Source organism: Microtus ochrogaster, unplaced genomic scaffold, assembly GCF_000317375.1.
Source record: "Microtus ochrogaster isolate Prairie Vole_2 unplaced genomic scaffold, MicOch1.0 UNK5, whole genome shotgun sequence".
Lineage (NCBI taxonomy): Eukaryota > Metazoa > Chordata > Mammalia > Rodentia > Cricetidae > Microtus > Microtus ochrogaster.
In genome coordinates this window covers 641,562-665,916 of record NW_004949103.1, presented here as the reverse complement: position 1 = coordinate 665,916, position 24,355 = coordinate 641,562, and the positions used below count along the sequence as shown (strand labels likewise).

General features: G+C 42.6%; 2 protein-coding genes across 7 annotated transcripts in view; both read right to left on the bottom strand.

The window, feature by feature from the left end:
• Htt (huntingtin) overlaps window positions 1-8,487 on the bottom strand; it is a 138,320-nt gene extending 129,833 nt beyond the window's left edge. The window contains exon 1 of one of the 2 annotated variants that reach the window (XR_001229382.2): window positions 8,122-8,487. Coding sequence is in view for 1 of the 2 variants with exons in the window: in XM_005365914.3 (XP_005365971.1) it covers window positions 8,122-8,318 (197 nt within the window). In the remaining variant the exon portion in view is untranslated. The remainder of the gene's footprint in view (window positions 1-8,121) is intronic. The other variant, XM_005365914.3, reaches the window with a different exon arrangement.
• Window positions 8,488-16,263: 7,776 nt separating this feature from the next.
• Grk4 (G protein-coupled receptor kinase 4) overlaps window positions 16,264-24,355 on the bottom strand; it is a 77,492-nt gene continuing 69,400 nt past the window's right edge. For 3 of the 5 annotated variants that reach the window (XM_026788632.1, XM_026788633.1, XM_026788635.1), the window contains 3 exons: window positions 21,195-21,338; window positions 19,840-19,977; window positions 18,929-19,161 (listed from right to left, as the gene is read on the bottom strand). In XM_026788632.1, coding sequence (XP_026644433.1) covers window positions 18,967-19,161; window positions 19,840-19,977; window positions 21,195-21,338 — 477 coding nt within the window. In that variant the 3' untranslated portion in view covers window positions 18,929-18,966. Of the gene's footprint in view, window positions 16,518-18,928; window positions 19,162-19,839; window positions 19,978-21,194; window positions 21,339-24,355 lie in introns of those variants that run through there. The other 2 variants (XM_013353339.2, XM_026788634.1) reach the window with 1 other exon arrangement.

Genomic DNA, 24,355 nt, shown 5'->3' with positions numbered 1-24,355 from the left:
AGCGCATTGCCTGCTCTTCCAAAGGTCATGAGTTCAATTCCCGGCAACCACATGGTGGCTCACAACCATCTGTAACAAGGTCTGCTGTCCTCTTCTGGTCTGCAAACACACACAGATTGAATATAGTATACATAATAAATAAATATTTAAAAAAAAACAAACAAAAGACAACTTGTAGCTATTTCATTCCCCATGGAATTAGGTGGATTTTTAAAGATAAGTCAAACTGATTTGTTTTACATGAAAAGTAAAATGAATAGAAGGAACTACATAGCTCAGGGCAAGAGCTGTATCAATAGGGTAAAAACAATCTGGCTCTCTTCAATCACTTGAAACTACATCATCAAAATGAAAACAAGCTTCAGCCAGTTTCTTCTAACTGTGCAACAAAGCAATCTTCAGAGGCTCACAATGATGGAGGCATGTTAAATCCTGGCTTAGATAATCATAAAATTATCTAAGAACTCATTTCTCCTCACCAGTATCTCTCACACACACACAGAGCTGGTGGCAAGACTGAGGTCTACAGCCTGTACCACCACTGGGAAGCACAGCAAACTAGGGTAGGAAGTCATAGTTTCTGACTGATTTCTCATCAGCTGCTCTCTGACTTTTGCCAAGTCCTATTACACGAGTATTGTTTCACACTTAATTTTTTTTTTAAGACAGGGTCTCTCTGTAACGGCCCTGGCTATTCTGGAATTCACTCTGTAGGTCAGGCTGGCCTCAAATTCACAGAGATCTGCCTGCCTCTGCCTCTCGAGTACTAGGATTATGCCATACCCAGGCATGGTATATATCTTCAATCCTAGAACGCAGGAGTAGTAGAGGCAGGAAGATCACAACATGTTCAAGGACAGCATGGGTACAAAATAAAACTATGTCTTAAATAGATCAACAAACTGAAGGGAGAGAGAGAGAGAGAGCGCGCGCCAAAAAAAGGTGGTAGTGCATCCCTTCAATCCCAGCACTCAGGAGGCAGAGACAGGCAGCTCTCTGTGAGTTCAAGACCAGCAGCCTGGTCTACAGAGTAAGTTCCAGGACATTCAGAGCTGTTACACAGAGAAATTCTTCCACAAAAACCAAAATAATAATAATAATAATAATAACAACAATAATAGGGAGGAGATACACAAGAGCATCAAAGAAACTTGAGAAAGGAGTGACCACATTGGAAAGACAAACAAGAAGTCTATTTCATGCATACAAAAACTAACTTCTAATACACAGCCATCTTCAATGGGAAAGGCAAATCAATATGTCATTTATGCAACAGAATCAAGAAATGTCTCATGACCTCGGGTTGATTAAAAATTCATCAAAAAAGAAATAAAAGCACTTACCATAATGGAAAAGTATGATAAATTGGACTTCATCAAAATGAGGAATTGCTCATTAAAAAAGCATCATTTTGTGAAGGAAAAGATAGGTCAAGGGGGGAGGAGGTATGCTCACAGCAACACTTACCTGTAAATGCTTAATAACCCAAACATACAACTAAAATGAGAAAAGCATGGTATATTCATACAAAACAGACTAAGTAAATGGGAAAATATTAAACCAATAACACTAAACAAAAAGAGATGCAACACACGTTAAATACGAGCAAGTAGCGCTGTATGATTCTATTCATGTGATAGTCAAAACTGAGTAACAGTGTAGTAAAATTCAGTGGTTAAGTTGGCCTACATTTTCTCAAGTTTAATTCCTATCACAACTACTGTCTCCAAAAAGTAAGAAAAACCCAATAAGGTTGTTTAAAGAAATACACCTCTTCGGTGAAACTATACAGCAGGGCAGAAAGGTGCCAAAGATGAGGGAGGATCACTCAAGGAACAGAACTCAACTAAGGAAGGCTGTCACTAGAGCTATGTTCTGACTGACAATGGTGGCCAAGTTTTATACACTGTTTTACATGCACGTTTTAATACATTTTATGTGCATGCCACAGCACTCGTGGAGATCAGAGACAATTGTGGAGGTTGTTCCTCTCCTCCCACCATGTGGGTCCCAAAGATTAGACTCAGAGTGCTGTTGGGCTTGGAAGCAAGCATCTCTACTCACTATCTCACTGGCCCACAATTTGGTTTTGATTTGCTTTGGAGTTTTTGAGACAGGGAATCACTATGTAGCTCTGGCTGTCCTGGAACTCACCATGTAGACCAGGCTGGCCTCGAGCTCACAAAGATCCTCCTGTCTCTGCCTCCCAAGTGCAGGCATTAAATGTATAGGACACCAGGCCTGGCCTACCCACAATTTTTTAATAAAAAGAGAATAAGGTTCTAAAGCATGAAACTGGTAAGTAGAAAAAGATTTAACTTGAAAAACAAAAGTAGAAAGTATGAAAGTGCTAAATGTTTAACAAAATATGTATTATAACTCTAACTACACTTTAATAAGAACTTCCTGAGAACTTGCCATGAGCCTGGAACTCTGGATTTAATGACTAAAAAACAAACAGTTCTCACTGACCCTGATAGCAAGGGCATAAGGGAGTTGGCTCCTTCTCTCATCTGAGGTGGAAGGCACCAGTGGCCAGGACTGACAAGCTCAGCCACCACCCAGGCCTACAGCAGGGCCTTGCGTTGGCCCACCCTAACATCCACTCCATCTATGACCTACTGAAGCTCGTGAAGGGACTGGTCCTGTGGAATCCCACAGGCTCTCCATGATTCAGGGTGGCCACAGGATAACCCAGAGGAGTTTCGGTGCAGATCCAGTGATGCCGGGTGTACCGGGAACCAGAGACCTTGAATCAGACCAATGACTCACTGCAATGAACATTTGCAAGTAAAGCTGATTGGACAAAAGGGTATTTTATGTGACACACCATTCCCAATGCCACCAGGACAAATGAAGAGGTAATGGAGAGACGGGATAGATGGAGAAGAGGAATTTTGATTTTGTTTTGCTCTTGTTTGCTTGCTTGCTTTATTGCTTTAATTTTCTTTTAGGGGTGATACAGGGGTGAGGGGAGGATATGGAGGGACTGGGAAGTGAGCAGAATTAGGCTGCATGACGTGAAATTCCCAAAGAATTAATAAAAAAAATATGTTATTTAAAAAAAAAAAACAGTGCCAGGCGGTGGTGGCGCACGCCTTTAATCCCAGCACTCGGGAGGCAGAGGCAGGCGGATCTCTGTGAGTTCGAGACCAGCCTGGTCTACAGAGCTAGTTCCAGGACAGGCTCCAAAGCCCCAGAGAAACCCTGTCTCGAAAAAACAAAAAAAAAAAAAAAAAAAAAAAAACAGTTTTTACCCATGTTGCTTTCATGACCTCACTGCAATTACGGTCACCTATACAAGACCTACACAAGAGCTAGCCATGGTGGCACACACCTTTAAACCCAGCACTGGGAGAAAGAAGCAACTGGAGCTCTGTGAGTTTGAGGCCATCCTGGTCTTCAGAGCAAGCTAGTTCCATGATAGCCAAGGCTACAAAGAGAAAGCCTGTCTCAAAAAACAAAAAACAACAAATAAAAATATTCTTTTAAAAAGTCAACAAATATTTCATAACTTGACTTGAAAATCATGTAAAATTCCAATTTTATGTACTCATTCTTATATATTATCTATGAGTACTTTTATTATGCTCCAATGGCAGAGCTAACTAGCTGTGATGACATTATGTCCACAGAGCCTGAAATATTTACTATCTGGCCATGAAAGCTTGCCAATATTGATGGACTGAAGTAAGATTGATTATACAGAGTCAATCTCAGATGGCGTCTTTGTAGAAACTAACAGAATGATCCTATAATTCATACAGAAATGCAAGGGACCCAAAATAACTAAATCAATACTGAAAAAGACAGGTTGGGGGGCATACTTCATAATTTGAGATAATGATTCAAATCTGTAATCAAGACTATAGTACTGGCATAGAACAGACACACAGATCAATGACAGAAAAGGAAGTAAAAAAAATCTACACACAGAAAGGTAATTAATTTTTAACAAAGATGTCAACACAATTCAATGAAAAAATAACATTCTCTTTAACCAAAGTGCTGGATTCCACATGCAAAAGAAAAGTGTCAAACCTCTACCTTAGCCACAAACTCAAAATGGGTCAGTGCTACCACTTGACAGTTCTTAAAAGACCAAGTGTAAATCTTTGTGATTTCAGATAATGCAGTGGCTTCTTAAATATCTAATATACTGCAACTAAAGACAAAAACAAACAAATTGGACTTCATCAAAATTTAAAACTTCTGTGCTCTGAAGAACACTAGGTAGTGGTGGTGCACGCCTTTAATCCCAGCACCTGGAAGGCAGAGGCAAGCAGATCTCTCTGAGTTTGAGGCCAGCTAGGTCTACAGAGTTGAGTTCCAGGACGGCTAGAACTGGACACAAAGAAGCCCTATCTCAAAAATAAATAAATGAATGAATGAATGAATAGGAAAGTGAATCAGGGAGCTAAGCTGGGTCGAGGTTCAATGGGTAACAGTACTGGCTTTACAAGCCTAAATCCTGAGTTTAAATCTTCGGCATGCAAGTAAAAATTGGGCATGGCTATGCATGCTTGTAATCTCTCTGTGGTGGGTAAGGACAGGCAGATCACCAGTGTTTTTGTCAGGCAGCTAAAAAGTAATCAGGAGCTTTACGTTCAGTCAAAGACATAGAGAGCAACAGAGGAGGAAGTCACTCAACATCCTCTTTTGGCCTCTGCATATTCTACACTATACACTATACACATACACACAGGGGCAAATCTAGAGTATACCAGTACTTGGGAAGTTGTGCCAAAAGGACCAAAGCAAGTTTTGAGAACTTGGGCTAAAGAGTATACCAGACCAACTAGAGATACATAGGAAACTCCTGTCTCAAAAAATAAACAGAGAAATTGAAAAGACAATACATAGAAAAGGTTTGCAAATTATGTCTGATAAGGAAATAGTATCCAGAACACGAGAAATTCATATGAATCAACAAGACACATAACCAAAAAAGTGTGCAAGAATGAAGACTGGGAGCCGGGCGGTGGTGGCGCACGCCTTTAATCCCAGCACTCGGGAGGCAGAGGCAGATGGATCTCTGTGAGTTCGAGACCAGCCTGGTCTACAGAGCTAGTTCCAGGACAGGCTCCAAAGCCACAGAGAAACCCTGTCTCGAAAAACCAAAAAAAAAAAAAAAGAATGAAGACAGGGACTTGGTGTCTGGGACCTGAACTTCCTAGACTTAGTCTGTCTTCTAATAAACTCTTGCCTTTGCCTGTTTAAGATCCTGTAGCCAGGTTTTCTATCTGGAGCGAACTGCAATAACTGATAACACCAGGGCTTCCCTCTTGCTCCTCCCCGACTACAGCTACTCTTTTCATCCAGCAAAAAATGGCATCCCTCAGGAAAGCTTTTTTGACAAGTTCTCCCCGCAGGAACACTCCTCTTCCATACACCCTCCTGGTAGATTCTTGACTCCAGATGTTCATTCCAAAAAGGCCTTCAACTAGACATTACTTAAACGTCCTGTCCAAACAACACTCTAAGGCCCTGACATCTCCTAATCCCCTTCCCTACTTTACTGTACCTTATCACTTATTTTCTTGCTTATTGTCTGCGACCCTCCCTAGAATTTTAGCTTCATGAGGACATAACTTTGTTCCCTGCTAAAATCTACAGCTAGAATAATGCTAGACACAAGGCAACGACCAGCAAATACTGATAAATGAATGGCTACAATCAGGAAAAATGAGATAGGAATCTGAAGAGTGCAAACGTTAAGGGTGAATGTCAACTGCTTAAGGTCTACCAGACCCACCACAGCCAGCCCAAGAGCTCCTGCATCCTATACACTGAACAGAGAAAGAGCACTCTGCTATTTCAACAGAAACCCACGCATAGCTGTGACACTAGTTCTCTGTAACACAATGGGAGCCATAAAAATAGAACAGATTCATTCTAAACTTGTTTTGGCTGGTCTCGATTTGGAAAAAGGACTTTTAACTGAAGCAAGTGGACAAAATGCCAAAATTGAAGCTTCCAAGTAGTGAGTTTGTTACTTATTACTAATGAACACCTGTTTTCCAACAGCAAAGTACACAGAAATATGAGATATACGCTTTTATTTAAAATAACTACAAGACTAATGCAGTTGATTTTGGGGAATGTTCCAGTCAGTTCTTGATGTACAGTGTAGTAATTAGGTTTTAAAACTTTTAAAAGCTTTTGTTCCAAACCACTTTTGTCTGTAAATAATTTAAAAATCTGTCCTAACATATGCCCAGATTTTTTCTGGAAGGACACATGAGGAGAAACAGTGCTTGCTCCTAGGGACATAGTTAGGTACTCAGGAGAATGGGGACGGGGATGTTTTCATTATTTAACCTTTCCTAACTTTGGAACTGTACCACGTTAATGAATTACTTATGCAAAACCAGATTGAATTTGTGTTTAAAGCAGGGAGAGCAATCACCCCACCCTACCTCTACCCTTGTTCACAGAAAATATGGGAAATATGTGAACTTCCACAATTCCTAACACCCAGAGAGACAGAGTAAGAATCTAATAATTAGAAATTACTTATATAGTCAGGCGTGGTGGCAAATGCCTTTAATCCCAGCACTGAAGAGTCAGAGGCAGAAGGACAGATCTCTATGAGTTCCAGGCCAGCCAAAGTTACATAGTGAGACTCTGTCTCAAAAGCAAAAACAATAGAAATTACTTATCTACACATAAGAATTTTTCTACTCAAACATACTTTCACATTATAGAAGAAAAATTTATTCTTATATTTTATTCTATCAAATAAGCCAACATTTCTCCCCAAATCTTCATTTTTTTTTTTAAATTAGACTCTCAGGACAGGAAAATGATCTCTATCAGAAACACAAAAACAAGAAAAAATTACTAAATATATGCTGGGAATAAAGCTCAGTGGTAAAGCACTTGCCTAGCATGTGTGAAGCTTTAAGCTAAATTCCCAGCACCAGAACAATTTTTTCCCCTAAATGAGTATAAATAATGAGATTCTTTTGTAGGTTGTTTCCTGAAAGTTCTCCTTATTAATTGTACAAATCCACATTAGAAATAAAATGCTCAGAGTTGAAAGGCTTGAACTGCAAGAAAGCACAGGGCTGAACACTCAGCATGGACTTCCAGGAAATGTCGAGCTTTTTTTTTTTTAAAGACTATTGTTATTCATGGTCTCTCTTCTGTTTCAAATATTCTTTCCAGTCACCCGTAACAAACTTCCAAAGGATGACAAGACTTCAGCAAAGAATTAAGCAGGAATTTTTACTGAAGTACCTGATATATTCAGAGTCGAGGAGTGACCCATGCTCTAAATCAAGCCCGACCGTAACACCGGTAAAATTCATTCCCTGGTGGAAACTGCACAACACCAACATGTCCATTTTATTTCCAGCAGGAAACAGGCAACAAACATCAGTCGACTTTTTCAAATATATATGCTCATGCATACATACAATTTTTATTAATAATCACACCTAAGTAACTCACCACGTACTCGACAACCACAACTCATCCATCCAATTACCTGTAGACCAACAGGAGAGTACAGAAGCAGACCTTTGCGGTGATGCTTAAAACCTTGTTACTACACTGCAAAACCAACTAAACGAAACGCCAGGAGTATACGAAGCGCCTCAAGTCACAGGCTGCTTCAAGTGTCACTTGGAAAAAGAATATCCCATTGGATGGGCTCACACTCCCCCGCCCTCAGCACTCCCGCCGAGACCTCCTAAAAGCATTATGTCATCCACTATCCGCACTTCTCTCACGCTATCCTGCGCTCCCAGCTCCGAGGCCAAAGGAGGCAACCCGGAGAGGTCTCGCCCTCTCCAAGTTCTCCTGGAGTCAAGTGTGCCACAGCCCCAGTTTCTCCCCGAAGACAGAAACAAGTTCGCTCCCTAACTTCACAAGCTGGGAAGGGCGAAAGCACTAGGGCCGAGACCCCCCTCGGCGTGTCCCCCGCAGGCCTGACCGGGCTCTGCCTCCTCTGAGGAAGGCCAAAGACCCCACAAGTCGAGGGCCCGGGCCGGACAGAGGGCCCGGCCTCCGGGAGGCACCGCGACCCTCTCTCTGGACAGGTGCTTGCGTTGGCCGTCTCCGGCACGCAGGCCAGGGGAGCGAGCCCAGGGAGAGAGCTGCGGCGCCCGGACTCACGGTCGGTGCAGCGGCTCCTCGGCCGGACCCGGCAGCGGCGGTGGCGGCGGTGCATGCGGTGGCGGCTGCCCCTGAGGCGGCGGCTGAGGGGGCTGAGGCGGCGGCGGTGGTGGCGGCGGCTGCTGCTGCTGCTGTTGCTGCTGTTGGAAAGACTTGAGCGACTCGAAAGCCTTCATAAGCTTTTCAAGGGTTGCCATGACGGCCTCCTGCCCGGCGGGACAGGCCCCGAAGGCTTGGCGCCTACTCGCACTCCGCAGAGCCACTTAGCAGCGGGGAAATGAATGGGGCACTGCGCGGCGGGCAACAGCGGAACCAAAGCGCCCAGCCATCTTGGGCCCGTCCCGGCAACCCCCGCGGCGACTGCGTCCTGTGACGTCAGGCCGGCGGAGGCAAGGCCACGCTGGACCCACAGATTTGACAGGCTGAAGCGTCGTCTTTCCCAGTAACTGGAGACGAGAGCACGTCCTGCCTTTGCCAACTTACTGAGACTTCCCGCCCACCGACATGGCCCCGCCCGTCCCTGGCAAACCAATCGCCTGAGTGGAGAGGGTGGGGCGGACTATAAATGAGGGGCGGAGCCGGGCCAAGAGCGGGTTTGAGCGGGGCGCGGCCTAGCATTGGCTAGAAACAGTAGCGACGGAAAAAAGTCTAGAAGTGGGCAGAGGAGTTGGCGACGCGGCAGGGTTTGGGGAGACCTGGAAGGAAGGCGAAGAAGTTGGAAAGAGGAAGGGCAGCGAAGAAATTGCCCTGCAGAAAGGCACGCTACACTGGGATGGCGGTGGTGGAGCTCGGAGCCCGAAATCCAGAGAGGCTCTCCTGGTCCACAAACCGGCCGGTGGCCTGAGATACATTCCCAAGCGCAGCATGCTGGGGGCTCCCTGAAATGAGAATGGAACCAAAATGACCCTTATACAGGACCAAAGGACCCTTATGATCCGTGGACCCCTGAAGCGCTGGCCCCCTCAGATGTGAAAGCCTCTAGAGGATGTGCTGTGGAGGAAGCTAATAAAGGGTTCTAAGCAGGCAGCAGTGGTTGCAGTTCAAAGAGAGACTGGGGTTAGTGCACTGGGGCCAGACACCCCACAATGAGTGCCGGACCATGGGCATTGCTCTGCCATCAGCCAGGACCTACAAGGGGCCTCATAGCCACAAGGGCTGAAGACTTTGTCTCCAGAGCTGCCATTTCTCACAAGTGAGCAATTAAGCAGGAAGCCGAGAATAGAGTGGATACATCTAGCTCCTGCAGCCTGTCCAGGAAAAGTGTTGGCTTCAGAGAGAGCTGTCTAGTGGTGATGCATTTGGTGAAGAACTCATTTAAGACCTTCAGGCTGCCCCTTAAGACTCAAGAACTCTATTACACAGCCATGAAACAATCCTTCATCTTCTCAAAATGGTCAAGTACACAGAAACCAAGTCTTTAGATTCCATGTCCCTCCTTTCATTAATGTGACTATCTGCTGCACAGAGCCAGTGCTAGATCCCACGAGAAGCAAGCTGGTTGAGACTGGGAGTTGCTAGTAGGCAGACTTGAAAGATGGTCCGGTGAACCCAGCCTCTTAGCATTCTCTAAGCCACGACATCCCTGTTCTCAAGAATGGGCAGCTGACTTCTGACTTCTAACCAATACAAGACAAAAGATAACAGGATGGGATGTCATACTGTTGTTAGGTTACAAATGTAACCTTAGTCCTGTTGACTACCATCTTCTCAACTTACACACATGCCTTTTTTTTTAATTTTTAAATTAGATGTATCTTTCTTTGTGTGCATGTTTTGACTGCCTCTATGTGTTGTACCACATGCATGTTTGATGCCTGAGGAGGTCAGAGAGAGCATTGAATCCCCAAATCTGGAGTTATAAGTGGTTGTGAGCCACCATGCAGGTGCTGCTGGGAATCAAACCTGGGGCCTCTGTAAGAGCAACAAGTGCTCTTAACTGTTGAACCATCTCTCCAGCCCTGCTTACACAAATTGAGAAAGAGCAACTGGCAAGACTAACATAAAGAACAGTCCATGGCCAGCAGTCAGAACTACCATTGGTAGTCCATCAGTACACACAGAAGTGGACTCTGCCAACACCACTAAAGCTCTACGGTGACTCTTTTTAAGTCAAGCTTTCAGATAACAGAGAGCTGGTACCTGATTGGCCACTGTGAGAAGCAGGTAGCAGAGGACTTACAGACCCGTAGGAACTGGATAGTTATTAAAATATAGTACTAGGCCACTATCCCCTGGTATTTTGTTGGTCAGCAAAGGATAGGTATATTTTCTGCTGTGTCAGGGTACCATTGTCTGGGAGCTATCAGTAGATACTTATATTCTCATACTCCAGCAAACTAAAAATCCCAAATAAGGGGCTGGCAGGGCAGCTTCCACTTGAGGCCTCACACCACCATCCCTCTGTGTCTTTGTCCTATTTTTTAATGAAATCCTAAGTAACTGGATTAAGATCTAGTAGCCCCACTGTATCTCAATACCTCTTTAAAGACTCTCCAAGACTTAGTGGTACATGATGCCTGTAATCCGAGCAATAGAGAGGTTGAGGTAAGGGTATTTCAAATTCAAGAACAGCCTTGGCTACATAGTGAGTTCTAAGCCAGACTGGATGCATATCAAGACCCATCAGAAAAGGGAAGAGGCCACCATCTGCTTTCCAAACACAGACCCATTCTGATATTCTAAGGGGTTAGTGCTTCAGTATATAAATTATGAAGTGAAACAGTTCCATCCATAAAAATAATAGTTGTATTCCAACAGTTACTCTGTCCTTAATTCAGAAATATCACCTGTTTTTTTAATATGGGCAACTTTCCATTTAGCTAAAATACCACAGTTCCTGTCTCTCCATAGCTAACTAAACCATGTGACTAAGTAAGTCCTGGTCAGTGAGATACAAGCAGAAGTAGTGATACTTCTAGAAAGTCTTCTGCAAAAGAAAGGGTACATCCATCTTCTTCCTGATGCTTGCAATGAGAGTATGTTGGCCGGCAGCAGAGCAGTCATTTTGGGTGTGAAAGTCACATTCTGAGATGACAGAGCTGGAAGAAGTTGGTTGGATGACTGGAGCTGTCATTCTAGCTGCCTGCCCATTTCTGGATTTATTTCACCGTAACAGAGCAATACATTTCTATTTTGTCTAAGCCACAGTTACTCTGAGTTATACTATTAGATGCACCTACACTAAATCTTCACCAACTTAAGAGACAAAGAGTTTGTTCTGGCTCGCAGTTCAAGGGTACAGTCTTATGGCAAGTTTAGGTGGCAGGAGCATGAAGCAACTGATCACATAGCTCTACAATTAGAAAGCAGAGCACATGAATGTATGTAGCTGCCCAGCTCTTTCTCCACTGATTTAGTCCAGGATCTAGCCAGGAAATGGTGCCACTTACAATAGGTGGGTTTTCTAACTGAATTAATACAATAAAGACAATCCCCCATAGGTGTGTCCAGAATGCCATTTCTCAGGTAATTCTAGATTCTGTTAAGTTGATACCACAAACCATACCTCACTATGTTAGAGATTCAGGCTGAGAGAAACTTCAGCATAGACTGCAGCCGGCTCAAAAGGGAGAATGTGTGTGCTTTAGGCAGCACAGCAGAAGGGCCAGAAGTCATCACAAGTCAAAGATGCAAGACAGAGACTTGTAGGATTTGGTACTGTAAAATTGGGTTTGGACTTACTTTAGCCCACCCCTTCCTTGCTATGCCCTCATTCCTCCCTTAATGTAGTTTGAAATAATGGAACTTAGTTGTTCTCACGTTTATTGGTGTTGGGGGTGGATCATGCACACGCCACAGTGCACACGTGGAAATAAGGACAACTTTTGGTTGTCAGTTCTTTCCTTCCACCAAGTAGAGGCCAGGATCAAATTCATGTCATCAGCTTAGGCAGCAAGTACTTTATTAGTTATCTTGCCTGCCTTTGTGTGTGCCAGTGTGTGTGTGTGTTTTAATATTTATTCTTCTTAGTTTTAAAAGTGTGGTGGTAGGAAAGGGAGGAGTCTGTATATGTGGTGGAATGTGTACTTTAGTGCAAGTGTTTGCAAGGTCCAGAGGGTCCAGAAGAAAGTGTCAGATTCCCTGGACCTGGAATTACAGACAGTTGTGGGCCACTCAAATTGATGCTGGCAACAGAATTCATGTTTTTAGTCACTGAGTAATCTCTCCAGTGTCCTACCTTTGCAAACATGTTTTTATTGTGTACATGTGTGTGCTTTTTAATTATACACTGGCTCCTGGTTAAATGATTCCCTTAAGTATCAGAAGAGACTTGAAACTTTTGAACACTGTTAAAACATTTTGTTTTGTTTTGTTTTTCCATACAGGGTTTCTCTGTTTTGGCTGTCCTGAAACTTAATCTGTAGACCAGGCTAACCTCAAACTCAGAGATCTGCCTAGCCTCTCCTGGAACTAAAGGTGTGTGCCACTATCACCCAGTCTAGTGTTAACAACTACCGACTAGTGTGATTTTTGGTTGTGAACTTGACTACTTCTAGAACAAAAATCCAAGAGGTTGGATATACCTGTGAGGGTTTTTTTTTCTTAAACTATTTGAAGTAGGAAGACCCACTTTTAATCCAGTTCTTTTGACATGGGAAGAATCACTTTAATCAAGATCTTTTGAGGTAGGAAGATCCAACTTAATCTGAGCCCCACCTGCTTACATCCTATATAAAGGACATGGAAGAAAGAAGCTTGCTCTTTTTGCCTGTTTGTTCTTACTGGCAAGTCCATTCTTTCTTACTGCATGAGAGGCTCCCTCTGCAGTATTCCATTGTATACTGAAGAACAGCTGAGACATCCAGCCTAGTGAACTGAACAACTGGAATCTTGAACTTTCAGTTGGTTGATAGCCATTGTTGACTAGCTGGATATACACAGCTAATATATCCATTATAACTTCATATATATCCATTTATACCCATTATTACTCCATATATATATATATATGTGTATATATATATATAATTCCATACCACCTATAAGCTATTCTAATAAATTCCACATATATCCATATATACCATTATAATTCAATATATATAAAGCCATATGTGTGTATATATATATTTATATATTCTATCAATTTTGTTCCTCTAGAGAACCTAAGGAGACTTTTAAAATCTAGAAGGATGCATTTTGCATGAGATGGCCATGAGGCCAGGGGGCCAAGGGTAGGATGTTGTTTGAATGTGTAATGCTCCCTCAACCATATACTCATTTTTTTAACACTGGGTTCCCATCTGGTAGTACTGTTTGGGAAGGTTGTAAAGCCTTTTGGAGGTGGAGACTTGCTGGAGAAGTGAGTCAATGGGGGCAGGCAGGCCTTGAGGTTTTACAGCTTAGCCCATTTCTTGTATATTCTATGCTTCTTGATTGCTAAAACTATGTGATCAGATGCCTCTGGCACAGCTACATACAATATGCCTCACTAGCCCTGTAGACCCCATTCCTCACATGGACAGCACAACTGTGACACAGTGATAGCTTCTGTGTTACAGGGTAGCCTCCTGCTTGATTTACACCTACCAATTGAAGTGCCCCAGGCCCAAGGAAGACCTTGATTTCTCTTCAAACTCAGCAATAAAGCCTTTGTCTCCACCTTGTGTGTCTTCATCACCATGATCCCAGGATATAGGCTACAGGCATTGTTCCCAGCACCTCTGGAGGGACTATATAAGATTAGAGGTTATTTGGTTTGCCCCCTTTGTTACCAGTATGGTTTTGATGGTTAACTCTAGACTCAAGCAGTTACTGTCATTCTAAGCACCCCAGGAAAGGACATTTGCATGTGAGGTGTTCTCTGTTTATCTGAAGTAAACCATCTTAATCAGTGCTCGGCGTTTCCAACTCCTAGGCTATATTGGCTTGCTCTTCCCAAGGCAAGCGGCACTTTTCTGTTAACCCAATGTTGTGGTTTGACTATGAAATGTTCTTAACAGGCTTATGTGTTTGAGCACTTGGTCCCCAGATGGTGGTGTTTTAGAAGGCTGTTGAAACATTAGGAAGTAGAGTCTTGTTGGAGAAGGTGGTTTTTGCAGCCTAGTCCCACTTCCTGTTCACACTGTTTCCTAGCTATGGATGCAAAGTCAGCTTCCTGATCCTGCTGCAATGACTTCCCCACCATGACAGGCTGTTTCCCCCTTCCTTAAGTTATTCTGCCAAGTATTTAGTCATATTAATGAGACAAGTAACAAGTAACTAGAAGGTAGTTATAAATACCAGCTAAGGTCACATGATCACTTATAGAAACAAGAATTGCAATTACAGTGAGTATTTCTGTATTTGTTAAGGATGTCTGTGCATATATTAATATATGTATTAAGCAGATATTTGCATTTTCTTTACTTTTTTGCAGTATCATGTCAGTTGAGATAATATCAGTAGTTGTGTTGTGAATCTATATTATCATATTTAAGTTAAGGGATACTAAAAGACTAGGCATTCCTCAAGGGACTTTGCCATCTATTCTGGAGGAAGGATAATGCATTTGCAATTTTATGAACAATGGTTTTATCTTGTTAAGTGAAATTATGACCTTGTTATTATCTCCATTTGGAAATTAAGCATGACATAAAGAAATGTGATTGGCCAGGCGGTGGTGGCGCATGCCTTTAATCCCAGCACTCGGGAGGCAGAGGCAGGCGGATCTCTATGAGTTCGAGACCAGCCTGGTCTACAGAGCTAGTTCCAGGACAGGCTCCAAAAAAACCACAGAAAAACCCTGTCTCAAAAAAACCAAAAAGAAAAAAAAAGAAATGTGATTGTTAAGTTGACAACGGATGGACTTATGATGGTTAATATTTGTGGTCAACTTGATTAGGTCTGGGATCAACTAAAAAAAAAACTCATCTTTAAGTGGGTCTGTGAGGGTATTTCCTCAAAGGATTAACTGAGAATGGGAGACCCTCCCCCAGAGGAGGAAGCACCTTCTATAGGCAGTGCAGATATAAAAAGGGTCTCAAGGTTTCTTTTTTCAAGAAAGTGTTTTTCTGTTTAACAGTCTTGGCTGTCCTAGAGCTCTCTTTATACACTAGGCTGGCCTCAAACTCACTGATATTTATCTGTCTCTGCCTCCCAAGTGCTGGGATTAAAAGTATTTGTCACCTCTGCCTGGCAGGGCTGCTTTGCAAAGCCTGAATTTGCCTTATTGCCACCACTGCCCAGCCTCTTTCTTTCTTTATTTTTTCTATTTGCAATACTGTTTGGCCAATAGCTTAAGCATATTTTTTGATAACTCATATCTTAAATTAACCCATCTCCATAATCTGTGTATCGCCACGAGGTTGTGGCCTACCAGATTGTTCCAGCGTCTGTCTCCGGAGAGGCTACATGACCGCTATATTCTTTCTTGAGCCCAGTTATTTCCATATTTAAAGATCAAGAACAGAGGTATTCTTTCATGTTTCAGAGCATGACTAACAACTCCACTTGGCCTTCAAGATATATGTCAAGAAGTATGGGCCGGGCAGTGGTGGTGCACGCCTTTAATCCCAGCACTCGGGAGGCAGAGGCAGGTGGATCTCTGTGAGTTCGAGACCAGCCTGGTCTACAGAGCTAGTTCCAGGACAGGCTCCAAAACCACAGAGAAACCCTGTCTCGAAAAAAAAAAAAAAAAAGAAGAAGTATGATGCAGGATTTCCACAGCACTCATCATGGTCCAAGCAGCAGGGGTAAAACAGAAATTTTAGAGGCTCAAAGAACCATATTCAGCTCAGTACGGAACAGTCCAAGTGAATGAGGAAGCAGGGAACTGGCTGGAACTAGATTTGAGTCAGAGCATAAGAGACCTCAATGAACCATCGGAAAACCTCTTCACTTTGTATATGATGTAATACAGGCCAAGGAAGATGATGTGTAGCTTCAGGTAACATTTAATCAAATGTTGGTCCTAGAATCTACCCCAGACCTCCAGGGATGAGTGAGTACCAAAGCAGGCAGGGGAAATTTAAAATAAAGGAAGGACCTATGATTCTTCTCTGAGAGTTTTGAATTAACAATTTTAAAAGTAGCACTAAAGTTCCATAAGAATCTCAGCAAATTTCAGGAAAAACTGGACAGTGTGGGACAGACATACAGGAACAGGACTTCTAAGAACTGCTCCAATGTACAAGGCATCCATACTTGGGAGCTTCAGGGTACACAGTGGTGTTCTCAGGCTTCTTCTGTAACACAGCTTCAGTAAACAGACAGTGCAGATATTAATGTAAAAATATATGAAAGCACATTATAAACAGTGTCAGTCTGTTTATTACAATTCATGGAAAGGACAAGACACTGAGAATGTGACAGGTTCCTTCTTAACACCAGGGTCTTGTTCTGTGGTCGGCACAGTAAACGGTCAGCGGTCAGCGTTGTGTTGGCTCCTCCTCCTCACTGAGAGCTTTGCTCAGGCAGCCCTGCAACACACAGCACAATGGCCAGCCTCAGCCATGTCTCTAATGGCAAGATGGCTTTGTTTTGCTTGAGTAGCCATGAGTTCTATGAGCATGAACTCAACCAACCTCGAATCAAAAATATTGAGAAAAGTATTTTAAGTCATATGACAATGCCAAGTAAGTTTTAAAAGGATATGATAACTATTTGTATATTGCACTCTGCATTGTAAGTAATCTAGAGGTGATTTATATATACACTGTACATTTATGAAAGAGACTTGATCACTTTTAGACTTTGGCATCTTGAAACCGATATCCAAAGATACCTAGGAACAAATATAATGTTCTAGAAACTGGGACAATATTAATTGTGAGGTAAGCAAAAATTCTAAATGCATTTTTCTTATTTAAGAAATGGAATTCTAAATGTAGTCCCAGCTACTTAGGAAGCAGAGCCAAGAGGATCACAAATTCAAGACTAGCCCAGGCATCCCTAGGCTAGTGAGACCCTGTTTCAAAAATGTTTTAAAAATAAAAGTTGCAGGGTGCGGGGCTATAGCTCAGTGTTAGAGTACTTATCAGGTATACACAAGGTCCTAACTTCTGTCCCTATACCGCTAAAAGTAATTTTAAAGGCATATGCTTAATTTACATACAGATATACTGCTTCAAGATGAGTTTTGCTGTTTTGTGACTGTTGCGTGCTACATCAAATTCAATAGCTGAATGAGTGCAGAAGACAGATGAGGCTCACTGGCTCTTTCATCAGTAAGTGCTATGGTAAGAAGGCTCTCGACATGGCACAACTCTATTTTCTCTGTGGAGAGCGCTCTAGTGGATGTCATTATGGGCTCTGAATAAGGAGGGATGCCCAAGGACTTAACTGTGTGCAGAAATAGACTGATAAGTTCAGTTCATATAGCTATCCCCTAGTTGTTTTGGTTTTTTTTTTTTTTTTTGGTTTTTCAAGACAGGGTTTCTTTGTGGCTTTGGAGCCTGTCCTGGAACTAGCTCTGTAGACCAGGCTGGTCTCGAACTCACAGAGATCCGCCTGCCTCTGCCTCCCGAGTGCTGGGATTAAAGGCGTGCGCCACCATCGCCCGGCTACTATCCCCTAGTTGTGAAAGAAAATGTGATCTTAACAACAACCACTTTGGGAGACTTTAACTACTGAAGTCTTGTTTTTCTATATTGAAAAAAAAAAACACAGATTAGGATGCTAGCAAACAATCTTTTAGTAAATTCCTCAAGAAATGATAGGTATAAGAACCCCCCTCCACCCCCCAAAAAAAGAAACGAAAAAAATTGAGCCAGACAGTGGTGGCGCATGCCTTTAAATCCAGCACTTGGGAGGCAGAGGCAGGTGAATTTCTGTGAGTTCGAGGGCAGCCTGGTCTACAGAGTGAGTTCCAGGACAGCAGAGCTGACACACAGAGAAATCCTGTCTTGAAAACACAACAAAAAATAAAAGAATTGATAAGTTCACAACAAATCAATCCACTCATAGGATTTTTTACTTGATGAAATTATTTTCTGACCTTGTCAGGTGTGTTGGTACACACTTTTAACTCCAGCACTCAAGAGCCTAAGGCAGGAGGATCAGGAGTCTAGGGTCTTCTTTTGCTACATAACAAGTTCAAAACCAGCCTGGGATACATGAGGAAGAAAATAAACAAAAGTAATGCTACTACAAAAAGTCTCTCCAAAGGATTTCCAGTGTTAGAAGGGAACCTGCTTTTCTTGTGTATGTAGACATGAGAGAGCAGTGGTTGGAATCAGAACATCGAGAACTAAAACATGCATTGTTTGTGGGAATTCAATCAGATGCTGACCTTTGAGCTAGGTCAAACGCTTTGTCACCAAGCCAGGAAGCAGCTTCAGTGCTAACAAGTCATTGCCTTATAGATCAAAACAGTCTTTCCACCAACAGCAAGCAACATTGGTTCTTTAGGTAAACTTTAAATGAAACCATATGGCTTTTAAACTATATGAAATAAATCTCTGTGTGTGTGTGTGTGTGTGTGTGTCTGCTTGTCTGTCTACTTGTTTCTTCTTTTCTTCTTCCTTCTCTCCGATAACGACTCACTATGTAGTGAGATGGCCTCAAACTCACAGTGATTCTTCTACCTCAGCCTCCTACGTGTGAGCTACACCCAGGTTGAAATTTCTTATATGAGGCATTGCAGAAAGGAAATAAAGTAACTAGTGGTACACACCTTTAATCCCAGTACTCAGGAGACGAGGCAGACAGATCCCTGAATTAGAGACCAGCCTGGTCTACAGAATGAGTTCTAGGACAGCCAGGGCTACAGAGAAACCCTGTCTCAAAAAACAAAAACAAAAAAAGGGGGGGGAGTTTTCCCTTAGAAAAGATTTTCCTTCTGATACACATACAGACATGTGGAGGGTGTGAATTCACATGCCCACTGTTTCTTAGAACCAAAGCCCTTGCTCACACTATGCAAATGTTCTATCCTAAGCAGAACCCCAGCCACAACAGTTTACTTTTTATAAAATATGTTTTTACCCCTCTTCTGAAGAGTCTACAGAAGAAATTTCTCTTTGGTCTGAGAATGGAGGGACACATCTTCTCTTTTTTATATGCTGGCAAATCTCCCTCATCTTCATTTTCATTGATGTCCTTGAAACATCCAGATTCAATCATCTGTGTGCACAGAAGACAGGATAGACTTTGGAGACACCAGGGAGTCAGTGATCTCCCCACATTATTGGCTCCCACCCAGCACCTGATGACAATGTGGGGCACATCATAGTTCCCAGACCTTCTCTGGCTCCACATTCCTGGATTCCTGGTTTCTGACCTCTTCTTGGAATAAAGTGGCCTCTTGTTCCCCTTTCTCTAAGTGAACTCCCCCCCCCCCGAAAAAAAGCTAATTCCAATGGAGCCAAGCAGCCAGTTAGCACTGACAGGCAAGTCCTAAGATCACCTTTTTAAAAAAAAAAATATTTATTTATTTATTATGTATACAATATTCTGTCTGTGTGTACATCTGCAGGCCAGAAGAGGGCACCAGATCTCATTACAGATGGCCGTGAGCCACCATGTGGTTGCTGGGAATTGAACTCAGGACCTTTGAAAGAGCAGGCAATGCTCTTAACCACTGAGCCATCTCTCCAGTCCCCTAAGATCACCTTTTGCCTGCCTCGTGTAATTGAGACCAGAGTAGCTGTCATGCCTCTGGCAACTGCTGATACAGTCTTGGCTTACCCATCATCTAGTCCTCATGGTCAAATCTTTTGCACAAATGTATTTTGCAGACACACACACACACACGTCATTGTTGAAACTAGAATAAACCTACTCTGTTAGAAAGAGCAGTACCTCATTCTGCCAGGGGATGGTGACACACCCTGTAGCAAATTGGGCATAGAAGGTTTCATCACTGCTGTCCAGGTTGACTCCTTTCACCACAGAGAACTGCCCAATATCCAAGATATCCTTACAATAAATGGCCTGAGGCTAGGCACCAAGAACAAAGAGAGGCATCAACCTGTGAGACAATTAGAGTAACTCTTTTCTTGTTCTGTTGTATGGTTTTCTTTCTTTCTGGATTTTTGAAACAGGAATAGGTAGCCTAGGCTCTCCCTGAATTCACAATCTGGCTGCCTTGACCACCCCCAGATGTTATATCAGCCACTGAGAATTGAACATAGGGCTTGCACTTGTTAGGCAAGCACTCTACCACTTATCTACATTCCCAGTCGTAAAGTAGCCCTGAGATCCCTTAATTACAAAATCCACACATTTTTCCTCCTACCCTGTTCACTGCTTGTACTAGCTTTTTGGAACCCATTCTCTTTTGATAAATACCTTGCTCAGCCTAGATACAGTAGGGAGGGCCCTGATCCTTCTTCAAAGCAATGTGCCTTACTCTCTCTGAGAAGTGGATGGGGGATTGGATGGGGGGAGGAGCAGGTGGAGGCAACAGGAGGAGAGGAGGGAGTGGGAACTGGGATTTGTATGTAAAATGAAAAAGATATTTTTTAAATAAAATAAAAAATAGAAAAAAATATCAATTGTAGATCTAAATTCCATCCAACAATGAAAATTTAACTTATCTTTCCAATTTTAGAATGTGTCTATAGCTGGTAATGGTGGAGTCCAGGCTATCTTCCTTCAATTATCCGTTCATCAGTAGTTCACTTATTATGTACTATTTTACCACATTCAGTTATTATTACCATATTATAAACCAGACACAGACAAGCACCAGTTCCTGTACTTTTGATCTCAATAGCATACTCATGAGGAAGCGTGCATGTGACAGCTCCGGAGGGATGCACATTCCAGAACCAAGCAGCTGTGTGCACTCAGTGCGATGAGTGAACACAGGTAGGAAAGTGAACAGAGTACTGAGATCTGAACAGGAACACTGGCACACAGAGAGCCTTGATGGGCATGCTAAGGAGGTCTGAAATGGCACTGAGAATTGGGAGGACAGGAGTTTGGCTATCTCAGCAGTGACAGACTGTACGCCCCAGGCCTGGGAGTCAGAGAACTACTAAGGTCTGCCTGAGGCTGTGGAGGTGGTGGGATATAGGCAGAAAAAGCAGAAATAAATAACAGACCTCACAGAGCAGAATTCATATGCTGGCTGTATCAAGAGTGTTTTAACCAAAAGATTGCTATGGGAATCAATGTTTTTCGGACCTAGCTACTCTAGGTAGCATACTTACATCAGGATAGAAAGGGGGATCTAACATATTTGCTTCCAGCCTACTGAAATTAATGTCCTTGAACACTGGGTGCTGCTTTACAACAGCAGCTCCACCTCCATCATTCTGACAGCCTAGTCGATGTCTTGGATCCTTGATGAGTAACTACACAAAAGAGAAACAGTCAAGTGAAGCTATTAGGATTGAAATGTAAACTCAAAACTGTCCTCTTTAACAACATAAGAAGTAGGAGTGGCAGAAAGGACATATATTCAAACGAATAGCCACTACAGTTTCCAAGTATCAACCACACTGTACAATTTCAGACTTAACTAAGTAGGTTACGGTTTCACAACAGGTAAAACTCAAGTCTTGCCACGAGTGATCATGAGATTGAAGCTTGAAATGCTGTGCCTCATTGTGTGCCCCTTTAATCTCAGCACCTGGACAGAGACAGGTGGATTTCTCTGTGAGTCCGAGGCCAGCCTGATCTACATAATGAGTTCTAAGCCAGCTAGTGTTATACAGATGCTATCTGAAAAACAAAACAAAACAAAGAACCCAGCAATCTGAATAAACTAACCTTCAAGTAAAAATGTTATAAAAACTAAGAGATAATTATTAAGGAAATAGAGTTATGAATTCAGAAATGATATATTAATGCCATTGAATTTATAAAAAGAAACCTTTATTCATTAGAGTACTAAGGACCCCAAGTGAATAAAAAATTGAGTAAGCTCCCTTTTATTTTTATTTTTTTTGGTTTTTCGAGACAGGGTTTCTCTGTGGCTTTGGAGCCTGTCCTGGAACTAGCTCTGTAGACCATGCTGGTCTCAAACTCACAGAGATCCGCCTGCCTCTGCTTCCCGAGTGCTGGGATTAAAGGCGTGCGCCACCATCGCCCGGCTAAGCTCCCTTTTAGAAACTGTATAAACTCCCTGTCTCTGTTTTTCTCCCGTCTCCATCATCATCTCTGCTTCCCCCCTTTTTAGTTTTATTTATGTACTTGTGTGAGTGTAAGTACATGCCACAGTGCATGTGTGGAGGTCGGAGATAGTTTTCCAGATCAGAAATCTATCCTTGCCTTCCACTTTGTTTCTGTTGTTGCATTGTGTATTCCAGGCTAGCTGACCCCGCAAACTTCCAGATGATCCTCCTATCTCTACCACCTTTTCTTACCCTAGGAGTACAGGGATTACAGATGTGTGCCAGCACATCTGGCTTTTGGCATAGATTCTGGAGATAAAACTCAGGTCATCAGGCTTATGTGATGAATTTTTTAACCCAGTGAACCATCACCTGGGCCACTGGTTTTTTTCAAGATAGGATCTTGTAGCCTAAGTTGATTTCGAAATCCTCATATGCATATCTGCACCTCCAGAGTGCTGGGGTTATAGCCATGTGCCTCCTACATGTCTAACAGACTTTTAAAAGTATTCTTACATGTTTACAGCTGTCACAAATTCAAATAAGTCTTCCTTCACAATTACTATCACTCAAAAAAAAATTGGCTCCAGTTCTTGTCCCTCTGCATAACCCCCTCTCTGCTCTCGGGCAAGTTATCCATGTATCCTAAGATGCTTTCCTACAATCCATCTGTGGGAAATGTAACCCATTGTTTAAGAGCCAGTTATTTCTCTTCTCAGTAGTTACTAAAGATGAAGGTGGTTAATTTTAGCTGTTAAATGGACACAATCTAGAATCATCTGGAAAGGGAGTCTTAAAGAGCATTGCCCAGATTAGGTTTACTTGTGTGCATTCTTTTTAAGTTTCCCCTCCCTCCACTCCTCCTAGTCTCCCTCCTCCTTCCCCTCTCCCCCAGATCCACTTCTCCTCCATGTCCTTTCAAAAAGAAAGAAAAAAAACAGGCCTCTCAGAGATAGCAACTGAATAAATCATAACAAATTACATTAAGACTAGGCACAAACCCTCATATCAAGGCTGGACAACGCAACCCAGTAAGAAGAAAATGGTCCCGAGTGTAGGACTTCTGGCATTCTTGTGAGGGATTTTCTTAATTGAATTAACTGAAGTAGCCCACTCTTAATGTGGGCTGCACATTTGATGGTCTGGGTCCTGGATTGAATGGAGATAGGCAGATGAGAACTGGTATTTTTGTATTAATTCATTGGTCTTTGTTGTTGGGGGTAGATGTGATGTGACTAGCTGCTTCAGTTTCAGCTCCCTTGACTTCCCTGCAGTGACAGACTATAGCCTGCAGTTATGAGTCAAATAAGCCCTTTCTCCCTTCAGTTGTTTTTATCAGGGTGTTTTATCACAACAACAGGAAAAAAACTAAGACAAGGAATATGTATCTCAACAACTTACATTCATTACTTGATTTTATCCTCCCAGCATCTTGTCTCTTCTGCATCTTATAGACAACAGACTGAGGCTTAGAGAGTCTACAGAGCAAGTTCAAAGATGGCCAAGACTACACAGAGAAACCCTGACTCAAAATAACAATAATAAAAAGCTATCCTTTGCTCAAACCCTACATTCTTCCCCAGGGCCTCTGGCATAACAAGAATTTCATCCTTGAAACCCTTGAGCCCTTCTTAAATTTACAGTATCCAAATTCTGCCTGTTAGTCATTCTTAAGAATGTAGGCCTAAGATTAAACTATGAGCTCTTTAGGGGCAGGCTCCATCTCTGCTTTCACATTACAGCTCTGTCAGTGTCCTGTGTACAGCAAGCACTCAGTCAATATTTACAAAGCCAAATGCAAAAGTAGCTTGATCAAAGCACTGAAATGCTGTCAGCAACAAGCTGAGTAGGCTAGATGGGAAGAAAGCCAGAAGGATCCCACAGCTCAATGACAAATCCGTAACACCCACCATTTTGTATATGGAAACAAAATGAAGTACTCCAAATAATTATTCCCCAGATAGTATCAACTCACATAAGTTACCAGTATAGTTCAGTAATAGGCATAATTGTTAGCCATTCTCACACCCACAAAGGCCCACCCCTTTATCTCCTACTTCGCCAAGCCACTCTCTCCCTGAGTCACAAGCTAGGTTCCTCAGGCCCAGCATGGCCTCATCAGCTGCTTCTCAAAAACTTTCTTGTCGGGGCTGGGGAGATAGCTCAGAGGTTAAGATCACTGGCTGCTCTTCCAGAGGTCCTGAGTTCAATTCCCAGCAACCACATGGTGGCTCACAACCATCTGTACTGAGATT